The 12,257-nt window shown below is 41.9% G+C and overlaps 1 protein-coding gene across 1 annotated transcript in view; it reads right to left on the reverse strand.

Annotated features, from left to right (window-relative positions):
- The window catches only part of SNX25 (sorting nexin 25), a 200,037-nt gene that overhangs the window by 64,648 nt on the left and 123,132 nt on the right, over positions 1-12,257 (reverse strand). The window contains exon 5 of the mRNA XM_063458117.1: positions 8,526-8,712. Within this exon, the coding sequence (XP_063314187.1) occupies positions 8,526-8,712 (187 nt within the window). The remainder of the gene's footprint in view (positions 1-8,525; positions 8,713-12,257) is intronic.

Here is a 12,257-nt window from a genome sequence, read left to right on the forward strand (position 1 = left end):
TTCCCCTCCCTCTGAGGAGTCTGATACCCCACTCAGTAGGGGTGAGGCACCTGTCACCTCGGGCAATTCACCCACTCTGACAGACAGAACCACCCACTCTGATGGGGCACAGTTCTTAGCGCTACAGCGCTCGGTGACAGACGCCATTATGGCGGCCATGGGGTCCATGTCATCTACCCTCTCCCATACTATTTCTCAGGCCCTCTTACCACGTCCTTCGGACGAGCACTATTCGGGCTCCACGAATACAGGCAGTGTTTCCGGGCCTGCTCCACTACCGAGCACTACAACGCCTGAAGATTGCGCACCTGAGAGCCGGTGCATCCTACGCGAACCTGGTGTCACTGGACAGCGAAACGAAGGACGGCAAAGCGATCTTCGGCTCTCTGCCAGAGTTCACGATCGACTCAGATGCAAGTCTCCACGGCTGGGGGGGCCATTGCGAGGGAGTCAACAGGAGGCCGTTGGTCGGCATCTGAATCCCGGCTGCACATCAACGCGCTGGAACTCCTAGCAGGCTCCTTCGCCATCCGCAGCTTCGCGAGGGACCGAGACCCTGACTTACATCAGACTCCGTATGGACAACGTCTCGGCAGTGAGGTATGTCAACCACCTGGGCGGTACACAGTCGGCAGTGTTGGCCAGCTTGTCGAAAGACTTTTGGGAATTTTGCCTAGAACGGAACCTGATGGTCCACGCGGAATACTTACCTGGTCTACACAACGTTCAAGCGGACTGGGGGTCACGATATCTTTCAGACACCAGCGACTGGAGATTGGACACAGATGTGTTCTCCACTATATCGTCTCTCTGGGGTCCCTTTACTATCAACCTCTTCGCTTCCCGGCTCAGCACCCAACTGTCACGTTTCTTCAGCTGGAGGCCAGACCCTACGGCGGAGGCAGTAGACGCCTTTCTGCAAGACTGGAGCCAGGGCCCCCTATATGCTTTCCCCCCATTTTCTATGATTCCGCGCTCACTCCTGCAGACACCGGGCGGAGTTGGTCATAGTGACCCCCTTCTGGGAAACACAGTCGTGGTTCCCTCAAATACTCGTGATGACGATGGACTATCCCTGACTACTGCCGTCATTCCACAAATTGCTGCTGGACCCGATGGGACGATGTCACCCACTCCTGTTGGAAGGCTCCCTTCCACTCCTGGCGTGGCGGATCTCCGGGACCCTGGGAGATACAGGGAGTTTCAGACACTACTAGACGACTGTTGGCGGAAGCATGGGCTCCAGGCACTAGACGGGCAAATGGGTCAGCTTGGCGAGCTTGGGCTGGCTGGTGCCTGGCTAGGAATGTGGATCCCGTTTCAGCCCCTGTAACCATGATCCTGCAATTTCTGACTTCCCTCTTCGAGGCGGGGAAGGCTTACAGGATTATCAACCTTTACCGGTCTGCCATCTCTGCGACTCATCAAGGCTTTGACGGATGCCCCACGGAACAACACCCCCTAGTGTGCCGACTCCTCAGGGGCTCTCGATTCTCTCGGCCACCCAGGCCTCGCTACTCCACGACCTGGGATGTCTCCATTGTGTTGTCCTTCATCTCATCCTGGCCCGCTAACTCAGTGCTCTCCTTAAAACAACTATCAGCCAAGTTGGTTTGCCCGCTCTGCCTTGTCTCATGCAAGAGGGTCTCGGACGTCAGAGCTCTGGACTTTGACGCCAAGTCATACACCACGGACGGGGTAACTTTCAACATCAGTCAACGGACGAAGACCTCTATCAAATCGGTATCCTACCAGAATCTCCCTACCTCTCCGGCATTGTGTCCAGTGGCTTGCCTACGCGAATACGAAAATCACACCAAACCTCACTATTCCGCTGTATCTCCACAGCTATTCTTATCCTTTCGCCCTCCTTTCCGCCCGGTCTCCAGCACCACATTGTCACGCTGGGTGAAGTGGTTATTGTCCCAGGCGGGCATTGATACCGCTGTCTTTGGCACCCATTCGGTCCGGGGGGGGCTCGGCCTCTTCGATGATGACTGCAGGTGCACGTCTGGAGGACCTTATGAAGACAGCTGATTGGTCAAGGGAGTCTACTTTCCGGGAATTTTACTTTCGCCCGACCCCACATACATTTGCTGCAGTAGTGGACCAGCTTTAAACTTGCAATATGAGCCTCCGTGTCTTGTTATAAAATTGCATGATTTTGCTATTATATGACAAAAAGTCATGATTTTATTAAAGACACGGAGGCGAGTATTGTCCCACCCATGTTTTATTTCTACAGTTATGTAAAGTTATGTAGTTTTTCCCCACCCAGCTTGTCGAATGTTGCAACGAGTCACATCGAATATCTTGGTACGGTAAGTGGGGCCGTGTCGTAATGGTGGTGTTTATGTAAGTTAATTGTTAATCACTCTGAAGTGTGGGACTGTATATATGTGGGATTTTTTTCCTCAGTTTGACCTTGACATTGGTTGCAATTATCGACTTTAACCTGTCGGCTCCTGTTCCTTTATGTTTTCACAGCCTGATCCGACAAGATGGCATGCCATTATTCAGCTTGTGAAGACTCCCCCGCTGATAACCTTTGGTCCTACATTTCATCCGGTCGTGCTTCCCTGTTGTTGATGAGTTATCCTCTTCAGTTCTAAGTTGTCTACTTATTGGACTTTATCACTGTTCTTGGTTTGGACATTTGTTTTCTACGGTCGCATCTTCAAAAAGAGGGAAATGGAAGGGAAGTGCTGCCTCTTATACTGGGACCTGAGTGGAGAGGGGCCTATGTTACTGTATGTTCATTATTTTTTCATTCTGTTTGTATTCTTTGCTGCTATTGGTGGACAGTATAGAAAGGGATATGCAATACTCGCCTCCGTGTCTTTAATAAAATCATGACTTTTCGTCATGTCATAGCAAAATCATGCAATTTAATCCTGCTGGAGCTGTTGCCAATTGTATAATCAATTTTAGCATGGGGCAAGGAACTGCAGAATAAACGGATTATGTTCCACTGTGACAATAAGTCGGTGGTACACGCTAGTAATTCAATGCATTCTAAATGTTGCTTTGTTATTAATTTGTTGCGGAATCTAGTATTGTTATGTTTAAAACATAATATTTGGGTGAGGGCTGTGCATATTCCGGGTATTGAGAATAAAGTAGCTGATGCTATTTCTCGTCTTCAGCACAGCGGTTTATGGGGTTTAGTGCCGGACTCAGATGAAAATAGCGTGGAATTGCCAAAATGCCTTTGGCAATTAATCTGGGAAGAGCCGGGCAATTTCTCATGAAAGCACTGGCACAGGGCACGTGGATTGTATATGTGTCAACATGGAATGAATGGTATAAATTCTATGAACTTATCGGAGTTGATCCAGTAGGTGGTAATATAGAAGCCGCCTCTTCTCTTTTGTGTTTCAATGTATTAACAATGGTAAATCTAAAAATGCCATCTCCAGACACTTAGCAGGTGTAACCTTTTTTTTTTGGGCTTTTAGGTAAGCCAGTAGTAGTGAATGTATTTGTGATTAAACAGTTGTTAAAAGGTAATTTTAAAGAGTTCGAGTTAATGATGTTAGGGGTCCCATAACTTATTCAGTGTTAGGAGATTTGCCTGATGTTCTAAACACTGTTTGTTATTCACAATTCGAAGCATATTTGTTATTAGTAGTTTTTCTTTGGCTCTTTTGCAGCATTTAGGATCAGTGAGTTGGTTTCTTTTAGTAGATTCAGACTGTCAGGTTTGCAGTTTAAGAATGTGATTATAAGGGATTTACAGGTAGATATTTGGTTGCAATCTTCAAAAAACTATCAAATGGGTAAAGGCAAATGGATTCATTTGTCAAGGAAGGCAGAATTTGCCCAGTGGAGACATTGCGTGATTATTTAGCTGTCCGCCCTGTGGTACATGGTCCTCTGTTGGTGCATATCTCAAGTTCTCCTCTAACACAATTCCAGAGGTTTTTTTTTTTTTTTTTTGCAGTTATGCTTCGAAATGCTTGGTTATAAAGGAAAATGTACTACACATTCTTCGGAATTGGGGCAGCAAATTAAGCTGCTAAATCAGCTGAATCAGGTTTTTGGAACAGATGCTATTAAGAAGATGGGGAGGTGGGAGTCAAACTGTTTTAAGTTATATGTGTGAAATGACATGATGTAATGTTTGTTCTTTCCTCCTTTAACCCTTTTATTATTTCTTCAAGTATCGTAACAAATGTTTGGGTTGCAGGTCATTCCTTTGTAAAACGGGCCATGCAAAGAGCAGGAGCAAGGATACATGGACTGAATTTGGATTTCAATCGTGATGACGTCGCAATATATTTGAAAGTTGTAGGTGGTCGGCGACTTCATCAGTTAATGGAGCTCATATTAGAGTGCGCATCAACTTGGCCTGCTCCAGATATTTTATAATTCATACAAGGGGTCATGAAATAGGTGTTAAATCAGTTCAGTTATTACGTATGTAAAAAAAGGTTTGTTTGGAATGGAGAAAGCTATTCCATTACACCATTCCAGTTTGGTCAGAAATGGTCCAGCGCTGGCGGTAATAAGTAAACCAAGGGTTGAAGGTGCTGGAGGGAGTGCGTAGAAAGTTGAAGTTAGCAATGTCAAGATTTGCCATGGCTGGTGGGTTTTCGTCCAGGCATTTAGGATTGGATCAGAAAGAACGGGGCCTGTTTAGTAAGGACCAGGTTCATTTGTCGAATATCGGTCTGGATATTTTAATCTGGATTTTGCGAAACATGATAGAAAGGGCATTGGCTGTGGGGGCAAAGTCATCCTCAGGTTCAAGTTCTGAGGAAGGATATGTGTTAAATGGTTGTATATAAAAAGCAGTGAGGTTAGCTATGACTGACTGGCAATTAAGTGATGCTGAAAGTTAAAAGTTTTGGAAGTAAAGTGAAACATTTATGTAAATATGTTACCGTTATCAAGTTATGGTGGTATGCCCCTTTTAAGATTTAAATAAACATCACGGCCAAGCCCATTGAAATAAAAATAAACTGTGTCTGTGTTTACTGTGTGGTCTAAGTTACTTATGCGATATATTGCCTACCATACATATATACTGTCCTCTTCTTTCATGTCTTCCCACCCATTAAAATACTATCACTATATATTCATACATAGAATTTCACTGTACAAATCTAAGTAATGCAAAATAGAGCATTGGATTGGCAAATGGTCCATGAAAAAAGGTGTCTGTTCAAATAAAATAAAAACCATAAAAAACGATTAAAAGTAAATTTCATGTTTTGCTATTACAATTGTTCCCTCCATTTAATAAAAATAGAAAAATTATGTTAATGAAAAAAATAACTACTGAAAAATAATTAATATGACCCCTAATTAACTTTTGGTTAGCTATTATCTTGCGTATGAATATCACTAAATGCCACTATTCCTTTAGACTGTATTCTCTCAAACTCAATTTAGGTTGATATTTTGCAAGCTTAGATTAATAACTCAGAATGAATCTGAAAAAGTAACAAGTGGTACGGAATGGGAGACAAGCAATCCCTTTAGTATTTTGCCATCTAAGAGATGATACATAGTATGTCAGCTCGAATATCTAATGAAAGATGATTTATGATGCCAGTTATGGTAGGAAGGGCTGGCTTCATTAACACAGCTATTTTTACATCAAAAGAACAGCTAAGTAGCCAGGCAACAACATCATGCTTTTCTATACAAGATAAACACTTGCATTTAAACTACAAACAGGGAGAGCTAAATAGCTAAATACTTTTTTTTTAGACCGGACAAAATACTGTATAAAAGATGCAGAGTTATAACTAAGCCACAAAAAACGCTGCCTGTGTTGATATTGAAAAACAAATTTTTTTTAAAGGATAACTTCCTGTCATATGCAAGAAAATAGTTTTGATGGTAAACAAAACCCAAAAAATAGATTTAATTGAGTTTAAATATTGCAAAGTATGCATATTATTTTATTTATTCATTGTATATAGACCCTCTAGCTGACCCGACGTACACATTGCATTTAGATGCAAAACAAGATTTTGTTTAAATAAAACATTTTAAATATAAATAAATAGATTTTGAAGAAAAATAACAATGTACATTAACAGCAAATTAATAAATAGGCAAGTTAACGTTTTTACCCACCAATAGATGAGGAATAATCTAAACCTGGTGAAATGGTCGATTGTTGCTTTTTTTATTTATATTTTACAATGTTACATGTATAAAAAGATTGAAAAGTGCTAAATATGGAGCAGTGGCATCCTGCTTCCTGCAGTGTTTATTCTACATTTAGCTCTTAGCCCAGAACTGCAAATTATAAATTATAAATTTAGCCCATTGTAACCTTTTGTTCTAGAATTGTTTGCTTGAAACCCATCTGGGTCATATGCTATATCCATCAGTATGATGACATTCAAAATAACAGTTGGGGTTGGTATAAAGAATAGAATATAGTATTGAGATAACTGGTGTCAAGATTAATAATGAGCTGTTTTTGTTTATTATTTATGTGTATTGAGCTTATTATATGAACATATTATTACAACACTGTGTTTTCCTTTGTGGATGTCCTTTGTGGATGTTCTTCTAGTTTAGGAAAATGTTGTCCATATTAAAAAAAAAAAAAAAAAAAAAAGTGCAATTTAGTAGGTTTATACAGTTTTTTTTGTTGTTGTTGTTGTTTTTTTTTTTTTTTTTTTTTTTTAAAAAGGGACACTAAAGGCACCCAGACCACTTCAGCTCATGGACGTGGTCTTGGTGCAGTGGCCCTGTCTGATTAACCCTGCAACATGAAACATTGCAGTGTCTGAGAAACCACAATGACTACATTGTAGGGTTAACACCACCTCTAGTGGCTGTCTTCCTGAGAGCCACTAAAGGCGCCTCCAGGTCCCTAGCGGAGACCCACTATGCAACAATGGACGCTTTGGACGTGGATGTCAAACATCTTCTATGTTCTATGCTTCAATGCTTTTCAATAGGGAAGCATAAGTGTGGGTCCTGTGCTAGCTGCACATTAGGTCCCCCCATTGATGTGACGTTGCTGGAGGAGGAGACCTTACCAGTGCTGAGGGAGATTCAGTGCTGCATAGAGGTAAGGTTAAATTATATTTTGCCCTTTAGTCAAACGGGGGGAGGGGGAGGGACCTAGAAACCTTGGGACAAGGACACTGATCATTGTAGACAACTAAAGTCTAATATGCCTATATGGCATATCACACATGAGCAAGTCCTTAACGGGTACTTAAACAGAAATAAAAATAATTGTAAACAAAAAAAACAATAAAAAAAAAAATCATCATCATATTAATAAATGGCACTTAAATGGTCAGAACGAGTTAAAAAGCTTGAAAAGGTTATATCCTCCTATCAAAATATTCCATAGACTGATTATTGAACACAGAAAATGTTCCAGATTAAGAGACAGCCCCATTGGCAATATCCAGTCTGAAATGTAAACCAACTCCAATTATAAACACTTATCCGAGAACTCCATATTCAGTCATGAGGAGGAAAGGGGAATAGTAAAGTAAAAGGAGGTTTGGCAGTTAAATAAGAAGCCCCTCAATAATATACATCCAATCTATGCAAGAGAAGAGAGAGTAAACGCTGTTATAAGCAGCTCTAATTACCTATTGGATTGACCAGCTAGGTTGCAGCAACCAGGGCGATCAATCACCTCCACAGATTTTACATCCCTCGTCACCCACCTTCATAGAGCCACCAAATTAACCACTCATAATTTGCCCAAAATACCACGAAAAACTAGGGTTCAATAGAGGGGAATAAAGTAAGCTGCTTACTTTGACCCATCTATATAAAAACCAAGCAAAGGGTAGGATTCAGCGTTGAAGAGATACTGGTAATTTCAAGAAGGCAGCTCAGACAACCCAGGCCAGAGTCTCTCTTACCCAGTAGAAATAGGAGGTAGTGGAGGGAAGGAATTTGGAGTAGTGCCTTGATATAGCCTCCTATGGTATATGTAACAAAACACAGGAGAGAATAATATAGTGTAGCATGTAATACAACGTGAAGTGGAAAAGACACAGAGATGCACTTACAGTAGATTGAGCAGAGTATCTATTGGTTGCATTTGAGCGGTGTGATATTGTGGTGCATCTCTTGAGCTCAGTAGGTGGTCCAGGAATATGGAACAAAACAAAAAAGTGGACACTATATAGTGTAGAATGTTATGCCGTCCTTTATTTTGTTACATATACCATAGGAGGCTATATCAAAGCGCTATCCAAACTCCTTCCCTTCCTTTCCTTTCACCCCTCAGCTCCAGTGATTTGATGTCAATGTTTCCCCCTTTTTTTATTTTTTATTTGTTACAGCATGTGCTGCTGTTTGGTTGTCATAGCAACGTGCCTACGTTACTGCCATTGGCTTCCCATTTGGATTTGTGTTTTTTTTTTTTTGATTGTGACGAAAGTGATTGGCACTCTCATTTTTATTACTAGAGGTAAAAATCTACATATCATTGAATTTTTATTTTGTTTCTACTACCATTGATATAGAAGAAGACAGACTTGTTAATTCCCCTTTTGTGTGATGAGAGAGAGAACATGAAGTACCTTAGCTGCTTCAGGAACTCAATGTCAGAACTGTTATTGATGAGTTTGATAAATTCCTCATATGAAGGGGCATAAGTGTAGGTCTTCTTGTGACGCTCATTCACCTGTTCTCTGTATTCGAGTTGGCTGAGCAGCATCTGATTAATGTAATCTGGATCACTCAGCAGCTCCACCAAAGGCTTCAGGACTAAGGAAACAAACAAAAAAATAAATAAAAAGTAAATCTTTATTTCACTAATCATGGCCTTAATTTCGGCTTTTTGCCTGAGCTGCAGGTTTAAATATACATGAATAGGCTTTGTACAAGAGAAGAAAACATAAGTAAAATGGCAATGAGTATTAAAATGTATTTATTTTTAATGTAAATTCCTTTTTTACCTCCGTGACCATCTGTCCAATACGTTACACCTGATACATACAAGAAATGTTCTGCAATCAAATGAGCAAAAATAAATGGTACAGGTTTGTGTTCATTTTTATACACCCCTTGATGCAATATTCTTAAATGGGTACTATAGGCACTATTGCAGTTTTAAAGGGACACTATAGTCACCTTAACATCTACAGCTTATTCTATATGTTCTGGTGAGTAGAATCATTCCCTTTAGGCTTTTTGCAGAAAACACTGTATTTTCAGAGAAAATGCAGCGTTTACATTATAGCCTAGTGAGAACTCCACTGGCCACTCCTCGGATGTCTACTAGAGGTGCTTTCTGGGGAAATGCTGCACACTGGGCAGCACTGCCATTCAGTGTCTCCACTCTCTGCATGCAGACACTGAACTTTCCTCATAGAGATGCATTGATGCAATGTATCTCTATGAGGAGATGCTGATTGGCCAGGGCTGTGATTGGCTTGTGCTGGCTCTGATCTGCCTCCATGACAGTCTCAGCCAATCCTATTAAAAAGCATTGTGATTGGCTACCAGAATCACTTATGATGATGTCAGTTGTAAGCAGGCAGATCAGGGGCAGAGGCAACAGCTGCAGACATGAATACAAGATTTTTCAATATTTAGGGAGGCAATGGGGCCAGGGGGACTAGATGGTGGTTTTAACACTATAGGGTCAGGAATACAAGTTTGTGTTCCTGACCCTATAGTGTTCCTTTAATTTAATTTAATGGTTGAAATGCCTTGATGTGATTCCCCCCCCCCCCCCCCCCATAAGCTACTTTCAAATAGTTTAGCAATGAATGAGGGTCGATGGCTGCCCAGCCACCACTGGAGAAATGGGTAAGGCAGAAATTGCACTCTTCTCTCTAGCCATACCAATTCAAACCAACAATGGGCACTGTGATAGACTGAAAGCAGTCAGGTGACACTCCTGGCCAATCACAGCCTTGCAGCCCAGAAAAAATGGGCAGGGGGGTCTCTTATTTAGCATTAAACCATTAAAACAATTCAACACGGAACAGAACGTTATCGCTGCCGAAGGTTGCCTATACCTGTTTTTTACTATTTACTTTTTTTTTTATTTAATCTTTGCCTAAAATGGAATACTTTTTTCATAAAGTCATTTCAATAGAGTACTCACTGCAGCTACAGAGTTATAGGAAAGGTTACCAATATTTGCAGATTATTTAAATGTCCTGCTTGATATTGTGAAATGTGGATATTTTGCAAAGTTGTGCAATGCTCTAAAGATGGGGCTAATGATAAACATGTGGAATCATTACTTACACTGAGCAGATATGAAGCATTGTAATCTGCTAGGTAAAGCGGCACTGTCATGCCGAACTTATTTTTCTTTAATCGCTTCCTCTTCTCTCCCTCTCTCAGGATCTGTTCTCCGTTTCTTCCTATCTGATCTAGTTTTCTTTAAAACTTTAGACAAAACTTTAGACAACTTTGTTGTGTTTATTTTTCCGACGCCTGGTCTGCTATGACCAGCGGAGGAGCAAAGTGAGCTTTATTTCCTGTGGTCAGAGCAATTTCCCACAATTCTCACCTTTCCTTCGTGATCTTGCAATGCTTCCTGTCAATATTCCCGAACATCCTGTCATTTAGACAAAACGCAGAAGAAACTGCCGAATTTCATCATAACAGAATGAGAACAGTTTGTTCATTCATGTTAGGACGACATTCTGTACTTTTAGGTCGGTTCGAAATTCCATTTGAATGAATAAAACTCTGATCCTATTCATTCCGCGGCTGCATCTTGCAGCCGCTTAGTAGATAGCTCTTTAATTCCCATGGTATCAGGGAGCTATCTACCAAAAAGGCTGAAAGACCTAAATTGGGGGAGACCTATTGTCCTTACCCCCAGCCCCCACCCATGAGTGTCAGGCGGGCCTAAATAACAATAAGAGGGGGGACACCTACTCTCCCCCCCCGGCCCCCATTCACGAGCGGAGGGGTGGGAGCCCTAAATTACATACTGTCCTTCACCCGGGCCCCACCGTTGAGCCGCGGGTGGGGGACCTAAATGACAATGGGTGTGGGGGCGGTTGGGATGATGACGACCACTTGTCACCCCCCTGGCCCAAACCCATGAGTGGCGCGTGGGGATGCTAAATGACACTTGGGGGGTGGAGGGCCTATTGTCCTCCCCCAGCCCCCACCCATGGGCCACAGGTGGGTGCTAAATGTAAAAATACCCACACCCAGGGGTGACTAGAGGTTCCCAAGCCCCTAGTCACCCCCCCCACCCAAAAAAAAAAGAAAATTCCTGATGCTGAAAAAGTAATCCATCTTCACCCACAAAGTGCTCACTGTTTAGTAGACATGCCTCTACTCGTGGCATAGCGAGTAGGGGCATTTGGGAGATTTCAATTTTCCTTATGCTAATATGGGGGTCACTGTTACATGCACGCTGGTAGCTCCCTCTTTGTAATAAACTGAACAAACAAACTCTGATATTCGGTGTTTGTTCGTCTGAAATATCTCTTCCTTCCTTTGTCTTTCTGACAAATTAATGAATAGACTAAATTTCGTAGCGACTGCCCAAGTGTTCAACTGGGCATGCGTGGGAATTTCCCAGCGCTATCTAGTGTGTCCAGATGACGTGTCCTACAGGGACTTCATCTACCCACTCAAAGATGGCGGCGCCCAGGACCTAGGTCCGGGCACAAAATAAAGATAAAAGAAATAGGTAATAATGGGGGCATAGGGGGCATTTGGGGCAGACTAGGGGGACAATTAGAAGTAGTGGAGTCAGGAGGGGGGTTTTAAAAAAAAAAAAAAAAAAAATGGATTCGGCCATCCTTCCTATGATGGATTCAAAGATCCTGGACATTCTTATGCAAAGTGTGAGGACATCCAGTGTTGTTTCACGGAGTCAAACTCCGTGAAACCGCGCAGGGAAAGCCTCTAGTGACCGCTTGGTAGATAGCAACTAGAGGCAGGCTTTACCCAGCAATATAAACATTGCAGTTTCTCTGAAACTGCAATGTTTTAGATTACAGGGTTAAGGTTTTTTTTCTATTGTTGTGTGTTCTAGTGTATATTTTATGTATGGTGTATTACCGTGAAGACCAAATAATCTACATATTTGCAGGGAACACCAAGTACAGTCACCTAATCTTTGAGAAGTGTTACAAGAAAAACAAGTAACAAATATCATGACTCAAAAGGCTTTATAAAATGGATGTGGTGTCAAACTGTGCCCACCTTAAAAGCTGACGGACAATAATAATAATTAATAAGTCTATGACCAACATAGAATTAAAGGTATGATAGTAAAACACTATTAGGGAGGGGGCAAAGTTGGGCAAACCTATAATAAGTTTTTT

Source organism: Pelobates fuscus, chromosome 6 (assembly GCF_036172605.1).
Source record: "Pelobates fuscus isolate aPelFus1 chromosome 6, aPelFus1.pri, whole genome shotgun sequence".
In the NCBI taxonomy this organism is placed as follows: domain Eukaryota; kingdom Metazoa; phylum Chordata; class Amphibia; order Anura; family Pelobatidae; genus Pelobates; species Pelobates fuscus.